This window comes from Lagopus muta, chromosome 5 (assembly GCF_023343835.1).
Source record: "Lagopus muta isolate bLagMut1 chromosome 5, bLagMut1 primary, whole genome shotgun sequence".
Taxonomy (NCBI): Eukaryota; Metazoa; Chordata; class Aves; order Galliformes; family Phasianidae; genus Lagopus; species Lagopus muta.
The window spans coordinates 2,414,732-2,435,472 of NC_064437.1; the positions used below are offsets into that span (position 1 = coordinate 2,414,732).

The window sequence follows — 20,741 nt, forward strand, 5'->3', positions numbered from 1 at the left end:
GAGATACAATTCAGAATGCCTGTGTGAGGAGGGGCTGCACTGCAGCCCCCCAGGATGCTGCTTGTATTTTTTTTGTAGACTGGAAATAAACTATGGAAGTTTTTCCAGTCCTTGATGATTAGAAGGAAAAGCTTTAAATTCCTTAGAGTATTCCTTATAACTCCTTCCCTCCAGATAGTTTAACTCAAAAGATCTGCAGCACAAGATAGAAAACCACACTGCTTATATTGATGACTAAACAAAGGGTCTGGTTTCTGCACAGGTCACCTGATTTTCATGAGGAAATCAAGATTAAGCTTCCAGCCACTTTAACTGATCACCACCATCTGCTTTTTACTTTCTACCATGTCAGCTGCCAACAAAAACAAAACACTCCCCTGGAGACTCCAGTTGGATACACCGTGAGTGGCTTTCAATCTGTTTTTCAGCACAGGACAATATTCTGTAGATGGATAATGCATTTATTTGCAATTTTTTTAGTCATAACTGTCAGTGTATACCATTGTAGAGTTTGAGACAGTCAAGCTTGTGGATTTCAGTAAAGCCTTAAGAAGTTTGTATTTTCATTTCTTCTTGTTGTTCAATTACTTAAAGTGGATTCCGATGCTTCAAAATGGACGGTTAAAGACTGGTCAGTTCTGTCTCCCTGTCTCACTGGAAAAACCACCACAGGCATATTCAGTGCTTTCTCCAGAGGTGAGTAGTTTCTCACATTGAAAATCAGCAGGAGAATACTTCTTTTTAAAAACAATAAAAAAATAAAGTGAGAAGTATATGTGCACTTATAAGCTTGTGTGTGCATGCATCTGTATTTCCTAAATGCTAAGTGTGTGTGTGCACAGAATCCTAGAATGGCCTGGGTTGCAAAGGAGCACAACGCTCATCAGTCCCAACCCCCTGCTGTGTGCAGGTCGCCAACCAGCAGCCCAGGCTGCCCAGAGCCACATCCAGCCTGGCCTTGATTGCCTCCAGGGATGGGGCATCCACAGCCTCCTTGGGCAACCTGTGCCAGTGCCTCACCACCCTGTGGGTGAAAAACTTCCTCCTCATATCCAACCCAAACCTCCCCTGTCTCAGTTTAAAACCGTGTATGGTCTGACAGTAAAATGAAATGGCAATTGTAATGAGAAGTACTGTAGCTTTTCTTTCTGTCACATCTCCATTCATCCTTCTGCTCACCTGTAGGTTCCACTTCCTGGAATGAAGTGGGTGGATAATCACAAAGGAGTTTTCAATGTAGAAGTTGTTGCTGTCTCATCCCTCCATACTCAGGTAAGTGTTAAGATCTGTCGTTTTAATAAAAAAAATCTTGATAATCTTTTGGCAGTTGAAACACTGTCAAAGAGTTTGTAATGAAGAGTACAGCAATTACAGTAGTGAAATTACAATCTCATTTTCAGTTCTGAGCCAGCAGACCTGTTATTCCACGTTCTGCTGTGAGTATATCTGAGAAGTTCTGCTTAAAAACATGAATGGTTTGGCCTTTATTCACAGGGGTTGAATGGCCAACAATGTTTTCAGACCTTTGACTGTTGTTTTAAATACAACAGATCTAACATGCTGTCCAAGCATATGATGTTTTCTTGTTTTTCCTTTTCCTCCCTGTCACTTCTGTTTCCATGTGTATTTTTTGTCTGTCTTTGATCCACAATGAGAGATGGCAATCGTTTTGAACTCATTGTTTCAACTTTTAGTTTATTAATTCCTTGTGTGTCTTTTTGATGGTTTTTTGATGTATTTTGTTTGTGCTGTCAATAGTACTATGACTTCAGTGCATTTCTGTCTGTTTCTCTAAAGAACACAGTCTGTGAGTTGTCTACTTTTGCCTGAACGCTTTCTGAACTGGCTGATTTAAGCTGAGCTTAAATAGGCAGAGCTCTCACAAGTGTTGAGTTTCTGGTAATTTTGTGGAATTAAATGTCCAGATAGAAGAGGGGAAAGAGAAAATCCATCAATGAGGACAAGTCCACAGAGAGCGGTGTTCATCTGGGAGCTTCTTGCTGATTTCTGTTCTGTGCTTGTGTGTAGGACCCTTATCTTGACAAGTTCTTTGCACTTGTCCATGCTCTGGACGAGCACATGTTCCCTGTGCGAATAGGAGACATGAGAATTATGGAAAACAACTTGGAAAATGAACTGAAGAGCAGCATTTCAGCTTTAAATTCCTCTCAACTGGAGCCGGTAGTGCGATTTCTTCATCTCCTGCTTGACAAACTGATTCTTCTGGTAGTAAGACCTCCTGTCATTGCAGGCCAAATAGGTATTCTATTTAAGTTTTATAGAGAATTACATAGCTGAGAATTTGACACTTCCAATGTTATCATATTTATGTAGAAATAAATAAGTCCATTTTTATCCTTTATTTTAGTGCCATGCATCTTCAAAGTAAAACATTCTGGCATCCAGACCAGTGATGATATACACAGGAGCAACATTCAGTAGAAAAGTTTTCAAAAATGGGTGGTAATTTGGTGTCCAAGTTGAGACACCAGAAAGGAGCCTGACTTTCAAAGTTGGATGCCCAGTGCTTTCTTAGCATTGGAGCCTGTTAATGTGTCTCCATACTGACATTCAGAAACTAAGACTTTCAGTCTCACTAGTCACCTTGGAGAACTTTGAAGTAGGTAAATTAAGAAGACGTAGATGCTGTAGCTGTTCTAGTCTGATGTTGTCAGCATGAATAATCCCTTCTTTTGCTCCCTGTATGGGGTTTGCCTAAATGGCCTAACTGAGCATTTAATTAAACTTCTCAGAAAGGAAGCCTGCAATTCAAACACTGGTGAGGAAGCTGCTGATGTGTTTTCTGAACACACCAATATACAGGGAGGTGCTGACTGCAGAGAGGAAAGGGAGATGTACTGACATGGGGGACTTTGTAAACCAACTTACGTTAGATTTACTGTTTCCAGCTGCAGTCTGCTTCATCCCTCATTTGTTTAAAATATCTAGCCAGGTCCACGTGTGGATTTCTATGCTCAGTTTTTTGAACAGAATGGAATTGCTCTTTTTCACTTTGTATTTTGACTGATACTTAAATGGAGCCAAGAGTTTACTGAGAAATGTATGACAAATATCCAGAGGGCATCAGGTAAACCAGGATATTGTTACCATTGCAAACTGGGGGGGCCAAAGTTGGTCTGATTCCAGAAATCAAACCTAAATTCATCAAGTGTTATTAAAATGAGAGGAACTGCAACACTGCAGCACCTGCCTTCTTGTCAAGTTGTTTATTAGACCTACTTCAAATACCAGCTTCAGTTTTTCTTGAGAAATGCTTGCTGTACTCTAACAAGCTTCACCATTTATCCTTTAGAAGGTGGATGAAATGCATATTCAGAATTTGTTTGTGGGGATTGCTGAAATCTAAAACAACTTTTTTTTCTTTTTTTTTTTTTCAGTAAACCTGGGCCAAGCATCTTTTGAAGCAATGGCTTCAATCATAAACAGACTTCACAAGAACTTGGATGGAAACCAGGACCAGCATGGCAGAAACAGCCTTCTTGCTTCCTATATTTACTATGTTTTTCGCCTACCAAATACCTATCCCAACTCGCCATCACCAGGTAGCTCTTTTTTCACTTTATTTCAAGTCACAGTTTGTTAAAAGCAAGCAGAAAGTGCTTCCTGGCAGATGCTCTGAGCTCCAATTGCATGACTGGTTCCCTGCCAAGTCCTGTTATTAACTTTCTCTGCGATGCAGTGTTGCCATTTAGATGATGAGTTTAATTACAGTTAGAGCCATGTCAGGGATTTAACTATTCAGTGGTCTCAAAGTGCCATTACTGAAAGAACTTGAGGTGAAATTATGACAAAATGCTGTTCTATTTACTTTGTTTTGTGACAAATGGATGGGATACCCTGTGGCCTATCCTGCTTCCCAGACTCTTTCATTAGTACTTTAGGACTTTTATTCAGTTCCAGCAGAAGTTGATGCGCTGGCATAGGAGTCTGAAATACTTAAATACAGATGTGTACAGGAGGGAATCACATTGATTCTACCTCTGCTGAGAACAAGAAAGGCATCTACTGGAATGGAGATAGAGAAAACCAGGCTTTGGAAGGCCTGTTGTTCACAGCACTTGTTTCTTGCATGGAAAGGAAGGCCGCTGAGGAGACTGGAAAAGTTGTGTGCTTAGAACTATACCTCAGAATTCAGTGCTTTACTATTTCCACTCTGTGATCTGGCTAAAGGCAGACCTCATGCTGGCTGCCTGAAGCCACAGGGAGCTTCCTGCTTCCCACAGATCACAGAATAAAACAGCATGTTGATCCCATCTCCCAGCTGCTAACCTTGGCAGGGGAAGCATGGGAGATTTCCTTATGGACCAGAGCTACTGGTTATGCAAAGGTTTTGTACTAAAAAGGTGTAAAGCAGGGCGGGATGGAGGCTTTGACTGGAGGTGCAACAAGATGTTCTTTGTATGGCACTGTAGGTCCCGGTGGCTTAGGGGGATCAGTGCATTATGCCACCATGGCTCGATCTGCTGTCCGACCAGCAAGCCTTAACCTGAACCGCTCACGGAGCCTCAGCAACAGCAACCCAGATATATCTGGGACCCCCACCTCACCTGATGATGAAGTTCGCTCGATCATTGGCAGTAAGGTACAAATGCACAGCCAAGGGGCTCGGGGATGGCAGTGTCTTTTATTTCATATCTAAAGTAATGATGGGGAAGTTCTCGTGTTTTATTTCCTATCAGAAATTGTCCTCACTAGCAGCCCCATCTCAGGCTTATTCTGGTGGTTATGGAAAACATGCCTGATACTCCTGAAAATTGCTGCTTCTGTCTCTGATTTATTAGAGACCATCCTGCCAGTATTACTTCCACGGGTGTGATGGCTGGGGCCGGAGTCCTTCTGGACTTGCCTCCCCAAGATCAGTAAGACAAGGACAGCTTTCTTCTCACTTCTCACATGGCCAGCAGCTATATCCTCTGACTAGCTGTTATGTCTCCCCAAACCTTGCATCCCCTACTTTGCCACCCTTTGATCCCAGTGTTACCTCCCAAACCAAAACTCTCTCTTCTCCTCTGTGTTCAGCACTAACAGCTGCTCAAATGCTCTCTGTGTTACTTATGTCCAAAGCAAGTACCTTGCACGCAGCAGGCATATTCTATAGCCAGAAAGATTTCACTTGGTTAGCAACTGAGCTGCAGTCTAGCTGCAGTATGAATTTTTGATGTACTCACTCAGCATCCACAGTGACTCCTCACCTTTATGGTGGGCAGACCTCATTGTGGCCTTCTAGTACTTGAAGGGAGCATATAAACAGGAGGGGGAACAGCTGTTTATGAGGGTGGATGCTGATAGGACAAGGGGGAATGGTTTTAAACTGAGACAGGGGAGGTTTAGGTTGGATATGAGGTGGAAGTTTTTCAGCCAGAGGGTGGTGAGGCACTGGCACAGGCTGCCCAAGGAGGCTGTGGATGCCCCATCCCTGCAGACATTCAAGGCCAGGCTGGATGTGGCTCTGGGCAGCCTGGGCTGCTGGTTGGTGACCTGCACATAGCAGGGGGTTGGAACTGGATGAGCACTGTGGGCCTTTGCAACCCAGGCCATTCTAGGATTCTATGATTCTAATTGTTCTGAGCCCTGCACAGTATATGGGATAGTAGTATATAATATATAAGTAGTAATAATATATAAGTAGTAGGAGGATTGAAATGAAATGATCTTTGTGGTCCTTTTCAATCCAAGCCATTCTATGATTCTATTATGATTCTATGGCCTTTGTAAATTGCTGAAAGTGGCTTTTGAAGGAGTGGGGGCAGATTAGTACAAAGCATCTGGTGTGGTCTTACTCCAGCTCTTAGGTGCTCTGGGTATATATGTGTGCATGTTTATGGCATGGTTTTTGGACTAGATTTTCTTAACCTCAGTTACGTTGTCTGTTCTGGGAACATGGTTGTCAGGGCTTTCCGTGTAATCAGTATAGAGAAAAAAAGCTTCTCAGCACATGATTTATGCCACACAAGGTATGAATCACCTTCTCGTCCTACTCTTGTGAGTTCTGAGTATGTAGAGCTGCTACTGATACTTTGTAGGTATAAAATAGGTGACATGAGGCAGGACAAACCTGTGTTGGTAGATGTGTTACCTGAGAGGAGTGCCTTAGTTCAGTTTGGGCTCTTTTTTAGTGTTTGAACTGAGACACCTTGCACCGAGATGAGACACTTTCCCCACCTGTGTCCCTTCCAGCACAGATGAGTCTGATCTTTTGATTTGATCCTTCTGGCAAAATAGCAGCCATCAACCCCACCAGACAAGCTTGACACAGTCCTGGGTTGTATAAGGAAAACCTCTTTGAGAAAGAAATTTATCTTTGAGAAATTAATAGTGACTTGCTTTTCTGAGCAAATAAGATGCTGAAGTAACATGGATAGGCAAATAGTTATTTGTTTCATCAAAGTTTGGACTTCAAAGGCTTAATATCTTTTAAAGACCACCTCAGTATCTTGCTAATTTATCAACTGTGACCTTTTGTGAAATGCCATAGGCAGTAATGTGCACATGGAATTCACACAGGGTATCAGAAGCTTTACATGTGCTGGCACAGTGAATAATGTCACAGTACAAAATGAAGAGAAATTTTGTTCTAGAGGTACTCCAGGCTTTAAATATGCAAATATATCCATAATTGCTGATGGGGAATTTTTTTTTTTTTCATGTTAGCCAGATAATATCAGAAATTAAGCTTGGTCTGACTATACAAAATGTTGGTTTAATGTAATTGTTTCTGTTCCTTGATGTCACTAGAAACACGAATACTTCCTGAGATGCTGAAAGGAGTACAGGGATGCATAAATTTCTGTTCTCTTTCTCCAAGCAAAAATTTAAGCACATATACACCCAAACAAGGAACTTACATTTCACGTTGAATCTATCTGGAGTCTTTCTGCTTTTAAAAAGAGAAAAATAATGTGTGGTGGAACTCTTTAGAGCTCAGTCTTCTGTTGTTTCTTATTGTAATGTGTTTGATAGTTTTGGTAAAGTTGCTTTGGGTCTTACTTACATCAGCATTGTGTTTAATTCTGAGCATTGAAGCAGTCATCCCCTTTAAAGGATTTAGAAGATTTCTGTGGTTTTGCATAGTAGAGGAGGGTTTAGGTCCTGTCACTTATTTTGCCTTCATTTGTGAACTGAAGCCATGTAAATTTTATTCCCTACTGAAGAGGATTTATTAACTGTCTAAAAAGAGTATGTTGAGATTTTTATGCTTAAAGTATTCCTGAAATGTTGGGGATGTGCTGGGAAGAAAGAGAGCATTCTGAGTGTCATGGCTCTGATGATGGATGTTCACAGATGTGCATTCTGTGCCCAGCTGCAGGTTGAACCCAGAAACAGGACAGGATTTAACAAGAGTTTTGTGCACTTGGAAGTGACTTACCAAGCCAGAGAAGCTCTTGCACTCTGTTATCTTCCAGAGAAGTATGAAATGAAGGAATCTCTTCAGATTTTTACAAAATCTGCTTCTGCCAACATTGGTTCTGAGGCTAGACATGTACAGAGAGCTGTGATTAGAAAGCATAGGAATGAAAAAGGAAGTGGGATAAAGGCATTTTCAGAATTAAACCTTGCTTTACAAAAGGTGAACTTAGTTCAGCATTCTGCACAGTTCTTTGTGAGCAAAGTAAAACATTTGTATGGATCTACGCAGGATGGAGAGGTTTGATTCATTATCTCCAAAAAGTAATTGAGATTAAAGCACTCATTCTGTCTCTTCAGTATATTTTTATTGGACAACTTAAGCAAAATTACAGCATGGCTATACTTTGCATAGAGGATAGCTCGATGTATTAATGATTTGAATCCCAGGCTCAATCCTTGGGTAGATTTGTCTTCATGAGAGAAACAAACTTTTAGGCATGATGGACTTTGCAGTTGATAATCTTTGTGATGAAATAGTCTGCACCTTTGCCTCACATATTGGAAAAAAGCTCTGGGCTGGCATGGGAGCTGAGATAAAAGCTCTCTCGGGTGAGGGTCAAAAATGATGTGTGACATTTATAGGGAATGTCTGTGGCATTGCACAACTGCCTCCGTTAGAGCTGGATCCTGAGACCCATGAATGTCCACTGCATCCCACTGAGTGTTCCTGACATGGGAACAGCCTGGATGACAAACACGAGTTTGATTTTTTCATTTTCTTCATTCTGAGTTTCTTGAGAGGAGAAGAGAGTGGAGGGAGAGGAAGGATCTGCAGTAATTTTGCACATATGATCCACTGAGACTTAAAATTGAAGTACAAATGAGAGAAATCTTTTTTAAAAAGCAAGGTAATTTTTCAAATGTTTTGTTTGGCAGAGCAGATTGGTTCCAGAAAAGGTATGTCCTCTTTTCTCTGTTTGCCACAGTGCCCAGAGGAAATGGCCAAAAGTCCACGTGGAAGCTTCTCCACAGGTTACTCCACCAATGGTGCAGGTGGAAGCCTGTGAGAGCTGACAGTTGGATCTCTTTGAGTTTCCGTAGCATTTCCATGGGATCTGTAGAGCTTATAGTCTGTGGGCTAGCAAGTAGTCTACCTTATGAAAAAGATCTGAGGAAAAACTGAGAGCATTCTTTGTTTTTCACATCCGACCACCAATTTGCTTCTGTCACATAAAAAATTTGGGCTGGCTCCATCTACTGAAGTGGATTTCAACTGATAGAAGTGGGATTTTTCAGGAGGATGATAGTTTTTGAATGTCAAGCATTATAGATAGAACAGGTTGGACTGGAATATTGATGTGGTGTACATGTGTGATGAGTTACAAAAGTAAGCCTCTCAACAAATGCAGCTTTAACAGTTGTAATTGGCGATGTGTTTGCAGCGCACCTGTTTGATTGCTTTTGAGGACTAAGATTTGACTATTGTATGGCATGCAACATGTAATATTTCTTTCCTTTCCCAACTGCTTTCTATTACATGCCCAGGGTTTAGACCGCTCCAATTCCTGGGTAAACACTGGTGGTCCAAAAGCAGCCCCATGGGGATCCAACCCCAGCCCAAGTGCAGAGTCAACACAGGTGGTGTCTTCGGTAGAGGTTTTTCTGGCTTTGTTTTCTCTGATGTTTCCCTGTAGAATATCCTCAGTGCATACTCTGATTTTTGGTGGTTTGCTTATTTATTTACTTACTTATTTAATTGCTCTTTGTAAACTTTGAGTTTCGTTGTATAAATCAGCATCTTCTCCCCCACCACCTCACTGCACTGCATGACAAACCCCAAAACTTGTGAACGTGTCCCCTTCTTTCATTTCAGTGGTTGCTGGTCTGTGAAATGTAAATGCTGTGACTGCTTTTCCTTTCTTTTTTCTCTCTTTCTCTCTAACACTAGTTTCAGCTTCAGGTGGAGCACATTTCTAAATGGGAACATCAATCACAGCCTCATAGTTTTGTCCATGTTTGCCATTTCTTTTAATGTGAACCATTTTGCCATTTTCATCAAGCATTTAGTATTCATAGTCTAGTAATCCTTCATGTCTGTTTGAGTGGAATATTATTAAACCAAAATTGATACACATGTAAAATTCTCTCTTGGAAGGTGTAAATTTAAGTGCTGGAACCAGTGATTCTCTGGGTCCAATTGTATCTGTTCCATGTTGCAAAGTATGAAAACTTTATAGCAGCTTTGGTCAAAAAGACTTAAGTTATTTTAGCCCCCCATTGCCTGCTGCTTTCCACTGCATGGTTGCCTTGAACATACCTCTCAACTGTACTTCCTTTCAAGTTTGCCACTTTTAGAAGTACCCAGTCACTTGTACTCCTGCCAATTATTGCCACCAGAAATAACTTAAGTGATTTTCTCGTTCTCTGTGCCAGTAGCAGTGTTACATCCGCACGTACTTGGTCTGGTAGAGTGAGAGGTATGGCACTGAAATTACAAGTATTACTTCCTTGACATATGCATGTTGATAAAATGGAGCGATGAAAAGGTTTCATGCTTTGCAGCACTAAATGTCCTTGTGCATAAGAACACGCAGTTATTTAAATAGCCTATGTGTCTTAAAACAGTAAAAAGTTCTGTCATGTTGCTTAAAGCAGGTCTGTAAATGAGTAAGACTTTGAGAATGCATAAAAAAGGTGTAAAGGCAGTAAAAGCCTACAGTTGGAACAGTATTTTTGTAAACGTACGTTGTCCTTGAGCTGCAAAACCCATCCACAGCAAACTTTAATGTCCTGTCATCATTCATTCATCTCCACTCCGTAGGCTACGGATCGAAGTTGTAATCGTATGTCTTCGCACACTGAGACGTCAAGTTTCTTACAAACATTAACAGGACGGTTACCAACTAAAAAGGTAGATTTCAGTGAAGACAATTGATGTTGTGGGGCAGGGAGGTCAAGTCATTCTGAAAACATCTGTTTTATCTATAGCCTGATTCTTTCTGAGGTCGTTAGGAACCGCTGTTGCTTAACACCTCTGAACATCCAGGCTGTGGTGAATGTGAGGTATTCTGACAGAGCCAAATTGGGAAGAATAATATCATCAGGAGTAGCTTGTCTGATTTAATGTCCGTGCTGTTTGGAGCCAAAGTATCTGTGGCTTTAAATTAAATTACGGATAGCACTGTCTAGACATGTAAATGACACATCCTTGTGTGCAAAATTACAGTGTGTTAGATGGTTGGCACTGCAGATGTGTTCTGAACTCAGGGACGTAGGTGTTAATCCAGAGTGACTCCGGAAAGTGGGAGGGAGTTGCCTTGGAAGTGCATTCCCTTTAAGGAGATGAGATTGTACTGAACAACATCAGAAAGGCAAAATGCCAGAGTTCTGTGTGAGGGAAATGTGGTCACTGACAGTGTCCAGTCTGTGGATTGGTACTCCCAAGAAAAGAAATCTAAAAGCTGATTCTTAGCCCCACGTTTCTTTCTTACTGTTTTAAGTCCTTTCTCACAGTAAATGTTTATCTTTGTACAAATTGCTTTATATGTCCACTTTTTACTCCTTTTTCCTGCAAAAATCAGACCAGGCAGAAAGGTAGACTTTTAAAATAAATTAATATGAGCACCAAACCTTTTTTTTTTTCCTTTTGGGTGGGTGGAAAATCCTTTTGACACTTGAAATTCAATTTTGAAGCGAGATGCTTTGGAACGTTTCTCACATTCCATATCATGACATCATCTTTCATTGTTAGTTGGGGATTTCTTTAAGGAACCACCACTGCTGTCATGTCCTCAGTTATTATTTTGCTTAATCTCATTGTTTGCCATACTTTCCATGGACCGTGCTCCCATTTCTCATGCAGACTGTTTTGTGAGCTGCTGCTGAGGCTTGGACTAACTCTGGATTTGCTTCTGTGTAGCTTTTCCATGAAGAGCTGGCCTTACAATGGGTCGTGTGCAGTGGGAGTGTGCGGGAGGCAGCCCTGCAGCAGGCCTGGTTCTTCTTCGAGCTGATGGTGAGCAAACTGGGAGCACTTTGCTTACTGCTTTAACATTCATCATTTAAAACACAAACAGCAACAACCGAGTCTCCATCCTGTTTCATTTCCACGAGTGACTCCACTGTAATTTATATTCCTATAGGTGAAGAGCATGGTGCATCATTTGTATTTTGCTGACAAACTGGATGCTTCAAGAAAGAATCGTTTTCCTGAGCGTTTCATGGATGATGTAACTGCTTTGGTCAGCACAATTGCTGGTGATATAGTCTCTCGGTTTCAGAAGGTAATGACAAACAATTAAAGTGAGCTCACATCAGAGCTCAGGCACCAGACCCTACCGTGTGTTCTTTGCTGATGCCTAGAGCAGGAGTTTCCATTTGAATTCACTGTATTGCTCTATTACTGCTCAGCGTGTTCTTTGTCATTTTCCATTTTTCTCTTCCTTCTCTCCAGGATACAGAAATGGTTGAAAGGCTCAACACCAGTCTTGCATTTTTCCTCAATGATCTATTGTCTATCATGGACAGAGGATTTGTTTTTGTTCTTATTAAGACCTGCTACAAACAGGTGAATGCAGATAAATGTTATGACTTAGCTGTGATCCATGGCATAACTCTTCTTTTAGACAGACAATGAAGTATGGACTTAATTTGCTTGTAAAAACATGACTTGTATGTACATCTTGTATTGCTACGTGTGCTGTTATTGGCTGGGAGGCGTGTGACTCCTGCACATCAGAAGTTGAATCTGTAGCACAGAGAAGTAATGCGGATGGGGTCATGTAATGATGTCAAGTTGTTTAATTCTTGCTTTGGAAGCAGTTTGGGAAGCGGTAGTGGGGCAGGAGAGCCAGTGCTGCATTTGTAATCTGCTTTGGTGCTAACTGCAGTCTTACGGATTAAACTTGCCAGGTGTCTTCAAAGCTGTATTCCTTAACAAACCCAAGTAACCTGGCATCTTTGAGGCTGGACTTCCTTCGCATCATTTGCAGCCATGAACACTATGTCACCTTGAATTTACCCTGCAGCTTGCTCACACCGCCTGCGTCTCCATCACCGTCTGTGTCTTCAGCAACTTCCCAGGTACCCTGCAACAAGGGCCCTTTGTGGGAATTCAAGCTGAGCTTTGTTCTGAGGCTTGATTCACATGAGGCAGAAGATGTGTAATCCATATTTTCAGTCTCTGCTTGCTAGTATTTGTTGGAAATGTTTATTTAGAAATTAACTTCATTCAGGAAAGAACGGGTGAACAGCTGGAAAGCACACAGAGTTCTCACTTGAAAGGCCCCCTGTGCCACTGATGTGCTGGGGAAAGGCTGCAATGGGTGGATGAGGGCTATGGGAACCATGCAAGGGTTGCAGGCAGTTCGGGTGATGATGTGACTTTGGCTACAGCAATTTTGGTTTTACTTCTTTCTGCAACATCTTGAACCTGGAAGCATCTCTCACATTCAGACTTTGGAGGAAAGTGTAACAGTTTTTCCTGCTGTGTTGGTTTTCACTTGTTTTGATATTGTATCATTGGGAAAAAAAAAAAAGAAGCCCATATGTGTGCCCCCATAGTGTCCACACACCCTTTTGTCCCAAGGCACCTAATCTCTTTCAATGTTATGCATGAGCATAAATGAGCCATTAAAAAAAGACTTTGTACACTGTTAGCCTTTTCTTATAAAACAAGGGACTTTCTGTATACTGTAGTGCCGTCCCAACCTGCTCAGAAAAAGTAGAGTAACAAGTGTTTTGTTCAGGTAGATTAATTAGTTGAAAAATTAATTAAACTTACTCAAATTAAAGCTTTCTTAAGCCTGAGGAAACGATCCATGCCTGAGTTAAAAGTTTAACTAATGCACTTTCCAAGGTACTTTGGCTTAACTTCTCTAAGGCTGTCTTGCAGGGGAGAAGGTAATAATGACAAACAATTAAGAGAAGAAGTAGAAAGCTTGGATATATTGTAGTTAAACGTGCCTACATCCAAACAAAACACGAAAAAAATAGTTTACCTGGGATCGTGTTTAATTCTGAAACTGCTTTTGTTGTGTTTCCTGGGCTTTGACTCTCTATGTTCCAAGGATCCTTATGATGCAGCTGGTGAAACTTAGTTGTGTTTTTTGTTGTTTTGTTTTTTTCCAGAGTTCTGGGTTCTCCACAAATGTCCAAGACCAGAAGATTGCAAATATGTTTGAATTGTCTGTGCCTTTCCGTCAACAGCATTACTTGGCTGGGCTTGTGTTAACAGAACTGGCTGTCATTTTAGATCCTGATGCAGAAGGGTAAATCTTTGCAATTTTTTTCCTCAAGAATTTTCTGTAGTTCCAAGTAAATGGTGGATAGCAAGCAAATTCTGGCATGGCCAGAATTAAGTTATGTTTGTGAGTTGAGAAGGTAAGGGACCTTTAACTCTGAGAATCCTCTTTTTCCTTGCTGCTTCTGTTTCTCAGTTCCTTAGCACTGGCACTGTGAACATGATTTCAATCATATTTTTCCAGCTGAGGGAGGAAAGAGATTCCCTCTGGAGCCCCCAGCTCCATAGGGGCACCAGTGGAGTTCCAACAGGAAAACTGCTTTTATCAACTATAACAAAAAAATAATTTTGTGTTTAAGAAGTCTCTGTTGCTGGTGTTTTTAAATATTACAGTGCATTTTGCCTGTAGTCCCCTCTGTTCAACATAAATTATGCATCAGTGAGACCCCCATGGGTTACATAAATAGACAAATAGAGTCAAGTGTGCAGAGTTGGTCAGTGACTTGCCTGGCTTGTGGAGCAAATAATTTTTTGAAGTGGGAGTGTAGCCTGTAGACCTGACATCCAGTCTGTTACTTGTATTATTTAAGGCTGTTTTCTGCCTTGCTCCTTTCAAATGGATTTCAGTAGAAATTATTGATTGCTTCTGCAGTCCTAAGTTCTCTCACAGGCATTTTCTCAAGGTGGACCCAGAAATATCAGCAGAGTCGACGAATACTGATGATTCATGGGTAATTCTGCCCCTTTACCAAGAGGTCTCAGGAGTTAAACATTAATTCTGTTTCTTGTTGGAGAAGAAAGTGATGCCATAAATGAGTTTGTTGTCCTGTATATGTGCATAACACATTGTAGTCCCACTTGTTTGGTCTGAAAAAGCAGCAAATCTTTACCCATTCACACACTGCAGAAATCCTATTTGTAGCATAGGAACATCCTACTCCCTGCCTCTGGTCTCATTTCCCCTTATTTTCACAACCTTTCTTTTCTCACATACTACTTTTTGAGCTCTGTCACCTTGATGTTCTCAGCCCTTAAGCTTGGACCTGGGTGCTGGACCTCTTTGTCCAGCTGCACAGAGGTGCTGTCAGTACGATTTGTGTCCACTAGAGAGACAGCTCCTATCTGGGCTCTCTGTAGACAGCAAAAGCCCACTGATACCAGTTCAGTTCTGGAAATCCCTTTTAATCAAAGGCTCCTGAATTTTGGTGAAGATGTGTATCAGTAAAGCATTTATTTGTTACAGTTCTCCAGAATGACTTGTGGTTTGCAGCTTATTGGCTCTTCTCAGGATTAAATCTGTCTTTGCCCTGATAGATGCACCATGGGGTCTATCATTCTCATGCCTGAGAAGAGTTCTAATGGTCAGGTGTGAGGATCATTACCAGATGATTAATGGAGGTTTTAGGCATGCTTACCATTAAAGTATTTTGGCCACTGTTGGAAAAAGCTTACAATTGATCCCAGAAGTGGAGAGGGATGCCCACCCGTTTAGCTGCTCATTCCAGTAGAGCTCTGCATTAGATCTTATTAGGTGATCTAGAGCCTTATATTTATTCCTTCCATGCTTTTGTTCCCTTGGTAAAATACATTACATTTTAGCTCACCCATTGTATAAGAGCTCTTTGGATTCCACTGAAAAGGAAAGACTGCAGTGCTGTGTTGCCTAGAGGTTTGGTTACATCCCCCTGTGCTAGGTGCTGTACAATAACACGTCACAGTCCTCCTCCAGAGCACCTGTAGTCTAAAAGAGGAGACAGCATGTGGATTAAAGAAGCTAAAGAGTCAGCCCAGGCAGATAGACCTTGAACAGTTTTTCTTTGCTGACCGCACTGCATGTCTTGATTATTCAGTGGTAACAACAATTACTGCTCATTTCGTAGTGCCTGTGTTGACTGACATTACAGGGCAGATATGAGAAAATCAGATTTGACCCTGGGTATTCACCAACAAAAGTCAGTTTTGCAGACGTGTGCACTGTTGTCACAAATCCAAGGCTGAGATGTCAGAGGGGCTGGTGCAGGGCAGCAGGATCACTTCATTGCGTTATCAGACAGAAAGATAAGCAGGTCACATTTCCTCCTCCATACAGATTGATCCTGTACCCCTTCTGTTCAGGAAAAGGGAAAAAGAAACCCATGTAGCCCTAGGGTTTAATTACACTGCATTGTTTGAATGTGCTTTCCCTGTGCTTAGTTCCATTGCCTGTTGGATAGCTTGTTTCCAGCTATTCAAGTGCAGCCTAGATGCCACTCCTTCAAAACAATACAAAGCTTTTTCTTTAACCTTAATTTGAAGGTTGTGCTGCCAGTTATTTAAATAAGCATTTCCTTCCTAGCTGTTTAGGATCTCATTGATAATGACAAGGCAGCTGTAGGATTTATATTGGTGTGATGTAAGAAACACAGAGAGAAATGTAGTTTCATCTGCCTGATGCCTTCCTAACCTGTACTGGTGTCTTTATAACCACTTTAAACCCACAACAATCCAGTCAGATCCTCTCATCTTTTTTAACCAGAACTCAACTCTACTTTTCAGGTAAAGTGGATACTGCCTGAAATTCGGCCCTTGTTTTAATACCACAGGTCTGAACACTGAAGCTTATGTTTTGCTACTGCATCATGTATGAGCTTCTTTGGCTGCTTTGTGCATGGGGTAGGGTTGTTGCATTGGACTGGTTTGCCTCCAGAAGCAAATAGCTACAGAGATACATGCTATTTGCTCTGGGAGAGTTTGCCCTCTGTGTGGTGGCTGAGGGGACTGAGAGGAGCAGAGTGAGTTGTCAGGAGTCAAAGGGGTTTATGTTCATAAGGCATGAGCACCAGTAGGCTTACACACAGTGTTGTGCAAGAGGGAATGGTGCTTGGGCCCTGCCATTGTTTGCAGCTTAATAATGAGGAAGGCCACTTCTTGCTGGGTTTTTCCTTCTGCCCCTCCATTTCTCTGACAGTTTGCATTCAGCTACTGAGCTGTAGTCTGTTTCGGTTGAATAATTGCATGGGGATTCAGGGAACTGAGGCAGAATCTTCCTGATCAACTGATAAAACCAATGTTCTGTTTTAGGAGGGCTTTTCTCTCTGTAAATGGAGTTAAATAGAAACAGAAAAGAGCACTACAAGTGATGTCACTAAACCTACTCTCGAGTTTCTCTCCCCATCCTCTGTATTTCCCTATCTCTCCTACCATTCTTCAGTTGACTCGGTACAGCAGCATTGCAAAGCTGGGGCTTTGTATGGAAAATGTGAGAGTGCTTGCATCACGTTGAGTGTACACCTCAGCAGGATGTTTTTATACCTTTTATATGGCATGGTCAGCAGCCAGCCATTTGTAAAATCCTTGGGTGATGGAAGAATATGTGCAGTGACAGTTTATGCAAAGTTAAAAATACAAACTAGGATTCCTTTTCTTCCTTTTTTTTTTAACTGAAACCACTCAGTTACAACACACAGTTTGCTTTGAAGGCATTAACTAATCTGCGTGACCCAACTCTCTTTTAACAGTTTATTTGGATTGCATAAGAAGGTCATCAATATGGTACACAACTTACTGTCCAGTCACGACTCGGACCCGCGGTACGCTGACCCGCAGGTAAAGGCCCGGGTGGCAATGCTGTATCTACCTCTGATTGGTGTGATCATGGAAACGGTGCCTCAGCTCTATGATTTTACAGGTATTTTGTATTCTGTGCTATGATTTTACAGGTATTTCATGTTCTGTGCTGTGGGTATATGTTCAGCTGCTCACCAAGTTTGAGCGTTTCTTGTCTAGAGCAAATTCCGTTGGTTCTAAAACAAGACCCGTTACTGGTGGATGAGGTCGTTTGTATTTCTGGAGTATAATAACTTTGATGTGTTTCCACATCCGTTTCCTAAAGTGCACTTGCAAAATCCTCAAAATGGCTGAACACTCAAAGCTGCATTTGGCCACTTGTTTGCATAAAGTGAAAAATGAGCAGTGCATTTTAATTGCTATCTGTGTAAGGCTGGCCTGTCTCTCTGCTCTGACCTGATTCAAAAGTCATCCCATATACTGTGCAGGGCTCAGAACAATTAGGATCATAGAATCCTAGAATGGCCTGGGTTGCAAAGAACCACAATGCTCATCCAGTTCCAACCCCCTGCTATGTGCAGGTCACCAACCAGCAGCCCAGGCTGCCCAGAGCCACATCCAGCCTGGCCTTGGATGCCTCCAGGGATGGGGCATCCACAGCCTCCTTGGGCAGCCTGTTCCAGTGCCTCACCACCCTGTGGGTGAGAAACTTCCTCCTGATATCTAACCTAAACCAGTCTCAGTTTAAAACCATTCCCTCTTGTCCTATCACTATCCACCCTCACAAACAGCCATTCCCCCTCCTGTTTATGCACTCCCTTCAAGTATTGGAAGGCTACAGTGAGTCTCCCTGGAGCTTTCTCTTCTCCTAACTAAACAAGCCTGGACCCCTCAATCTTTCAAAGGTTAAAAAGAAGGAGCAGAGTTCCTCTACTTCCTTTCTGTGTGTGCTCTATCAGCAGGTCATTTCAGGTGTGTCCTGCAGAGAAGCAGAGGTGAGATGTGTCAGCTCAGGGCAGGTGATCTGGTCTGGAGTAGTTTGGGATTTGGAGTCCTTGCCATCCTTTGAGTTTAATGGCACAGTAAAGCAAAAAGTAAAGTTGTGGTGTTGGGACTTCAAAGGAGTGAAAAGTCTTATTTTCAAAAGTGTTCTAGATATTGAGGTTGTATAGATTGCTTTTACAAATTGTTACTGTCTTAGCCTTGCATAATCTCAAATAATAGTAAGCCTTGTTTTCTTGCAGGACCCTATCAGTGGGTGTGATGTTTCTCAGTTTGCCTTCCTAGATGGTTCAGTGAAACAAGCACTGCGGAGGGAGGCTGGGGTTGAGTTTGGGGATTAAAGTGTTGAGTTTGGGGATTAACTAGGATGTGTGTGTTTCTGGCAGAGAGTCACAATCAGCGAGGGAGGCCGAGCTGCGTCACTGCTGATGATTATGAAGGCGAGAGTGGAAGCATGATAAGCCAGACAGTTGCCATGGCCATTGCAGGAACATCGGTCCCTCAGCTCACCAGGCCCAGCAGTTTTCTACTCACCTCATCGGTACAAAGCGATTTCTGCCTATTCCTTGACCCTCACCCTGTGTCAATAAGCAAATATTTACATGTGCACGCCCTGTAGGGCTGATCAGTGAGCAGCAGAAACTCGTATCAGTTTGTGGCTGGGTGTTGTAGAGGGTGAAAGACAAGGGAACAAATCACTACTGAATGTTGTTGTACCTGTCTCATTGGGGTTATAAGTGTCAGGCAGGAATGAGAATCAACAAACCTCAGAATATGTAAGAACTTTCTGATAAATATTTTCTCTTTCTGAAACAATTGCATAAAAGCTCTTTGAATTACAATGGTTGTTATAAGTTCTAAGCAAAAATTCCTACCACATCCAAGTCTTACCTAGCTGAAGATGTAAATGGGCCATTTCCCTTGTTCTCTGCACAGGAAAGGGAATCTCCTCAGTTCTAGCAGACCCTTCCATTTCTCCCTGTTCACTTCTGTTCCTACCTGGCAATTATTTAGGCCAGAGTAGCACCTTATGGAAATCCTTTCAGTGGTGACTGAAGCATTTTTGGATGTGTAATCCAGTGTGACAGATGTCTTGTCCTATCTGTTCTAGAGCGGCAGGCAGCACTCCACCTTCTCAACAGAGTCCAGCCGCAGCCTCCTGATCTGTCTCTTGTGGGTGCTCAAGAATGCAGATGAAAGTGTCTTACAGAAGTGGTTCACAGACCTGTCAGTGCTGCAGCTCAATCGCCTGCTGGATTTGCTTTATCTTTGCGTATCCTGTTTTGAATACAAGGTACTGGTATTTAAACCTCCTGGAGTTTCTTCTAAGGCTCGCAGAGAAATGTAACACTCCCATCCTTTGTACAATTCCAGAAAGGCATTTCCTGTTCTCTCAGTATTTCCTGTAATCTAAATCCCATGGCTAAGCACTTCTCTGTGCAGCCTCTGGCCTTCTTCCATGTTTACTTTTCAGTCATGTAAGTGTTTCTGTCTCCTTTCATTTTTTATGTAGCTTGTGTTGCTTGCCACTCATCTGGGAACTGCAGTATTGTAAAGGAAATATCTCTTGGTCATTTTGCTTGTTCCCAACAATAAGAGAGCTTTTCGAAGTGTTGCCGGATCTGGGTAGATTATCTAGTTAGCAACTAAAGCTATGTTCCTTTCTTTCTCTCTTCATACAGGAATGATATTTTGAGTTGTTGCACTTAATAAATAATCCAAATTGAAAGTCTCTTCCCTCACTATCATTTGAAACTTGCAGGGCAAGAAAGTGTTTGAAAGAATGAACAGTCTGACGTTCAAGAAGTCAAAAGACATGAGAGCCAAGCTTGAAGAGGCTATTTTGGGAAGCATAGGAGCAAGGCAGGAAATGGTCCGAAGAAGCAGAGGACAGTTAGGTGAGTAAAGACGTCTTCTGCACTCTACATATTTTTCAAAAGCTGCTACTCCCTTCCTTAAATGGCCCAGGGATTAGGGCAAGAATCAACTGGGTTCAGTCTCCTACTCTGCTGGAGGCTTCCTGGTACATGTGAGTCACTCACAGTGGGCTACATTGAATAAATATTTTAGAGACATAATTAATGAGTCATTTCACAGAGTTAGGGACCTTTGTACTTTTTTTTTTTCTTCTCCTAAATCTGATCTGATTGCCTTTATCCCTTATCTGGGATGTTGTGTGATGAAATTTCCCTGCCCTCCCAGCAGTGGCAATAAAGACAGATAGCCTGTGAAGCAGGAAATGGGATCTCAGCACCATCCTGAAGACATCACTGTTTTCAGCTGACAAACAGTAGCGTCAGACTGCTGAGGATTGCTAAACCTAGGCTCCTGAGTAGTCCAAAGAAGTTGCTTCTCAGCAACCCTGATAGTTACCTCTCAGCAGTCTGTCTCAGTTGGCTCAGTCTGTACTCAATACTTGGGTGAAAATGACTGCAAGTCAAGTTACCTCTCCTGGCACTTAGTGAGAGACCATATAGACAGCTTGGGTCTGAGTGCCACAGCATTGGATCTAAGGAATAAGTTGTAGCTTGCTGTCACCTGTTGCTTGTTAACAACGTAGAGTTGCTACTTAAAAAAAAATAAA

The 20,741-nt window shown here is 42.0% G+C and overlaps 1 protein-coding gene across 16 annotated transcripts in view; it reads left to right on the plus strand.

The window, feature by feature from the left end:
- The window catches only part of DOCK7 (dedicator of cytokinesis 7), an 89,191-nt gene that overhangs the window by 50,239 nt on the left and 18,211 nt on the right, over window positions 1-20,741 (plus strand). For 8 of the 16 annotated variants that reach the window (XM_048944189.1, XM_048944190.1, XM_048944191.1 and 5 more), the window contains exons 17-33: window positions 263-401; window positions 595-696; window positions 1,186-1,272; window positions 2,029-2,260; window positions 3,399-3,563; window positions 4,434-4,603; window positions 8,914-9,006; window positions 10,190-10,279; window positions 11,288-11,383; window positions 11,511-11,651; window positions 11,822-11,935; window positions 12,280-12,450; window positions 13,498-13,637; window positions 17,107-17,276; window positions 18,544-18,698; window positions 19,269-19,451; window positions 19,920-20,055. In XM_048944189.1, coding sequence (XP_048800146.1) covers window positions 263-401; window positions 595-696; window positions 1,186-1,272; window positions 2,029-2,260; window positions 3,399-3,563; window positions 4,434-4,603; window positions 8,914-9,006; window positions 10,190-10,279; window positions 11,288-11,383; window positions 11,511-11,651; window positions 11,822-11,935; window positions 12,280-12,450; window positions 13,498-13,637; window positions 17,107-17,276; window positions 18,544-18,698; window positions 19,269-19,451; window positions 19,920-20,055 — 2,384 coding nt within the window. The remainder of the gene's footprint in view (window positions 1-262; window positions 402-594; window positions 697-1,185; window positions 1,273-2,028; window positions 2,261-3,398; window positions 3,564-4,433; window positions 4,604-8,913; window positions 9,007-10,189; window positions 10,280-11,287; window positions 11,384-11,510; window positions 11,652-11,821; window positions 11,936-12,279; window positions 12,451-13,497; window positions 13,638-17,106; window positions 17,277-18,543; window positions 18,699-19,268; window positions 19,452-19,919; window positions 20,056-20,741) is intronic. The other 8 variants (XM_048944197.1, XM_048944199.1, XM_048944200.1 and 5 more) reach the window with 3 other exon arrangements.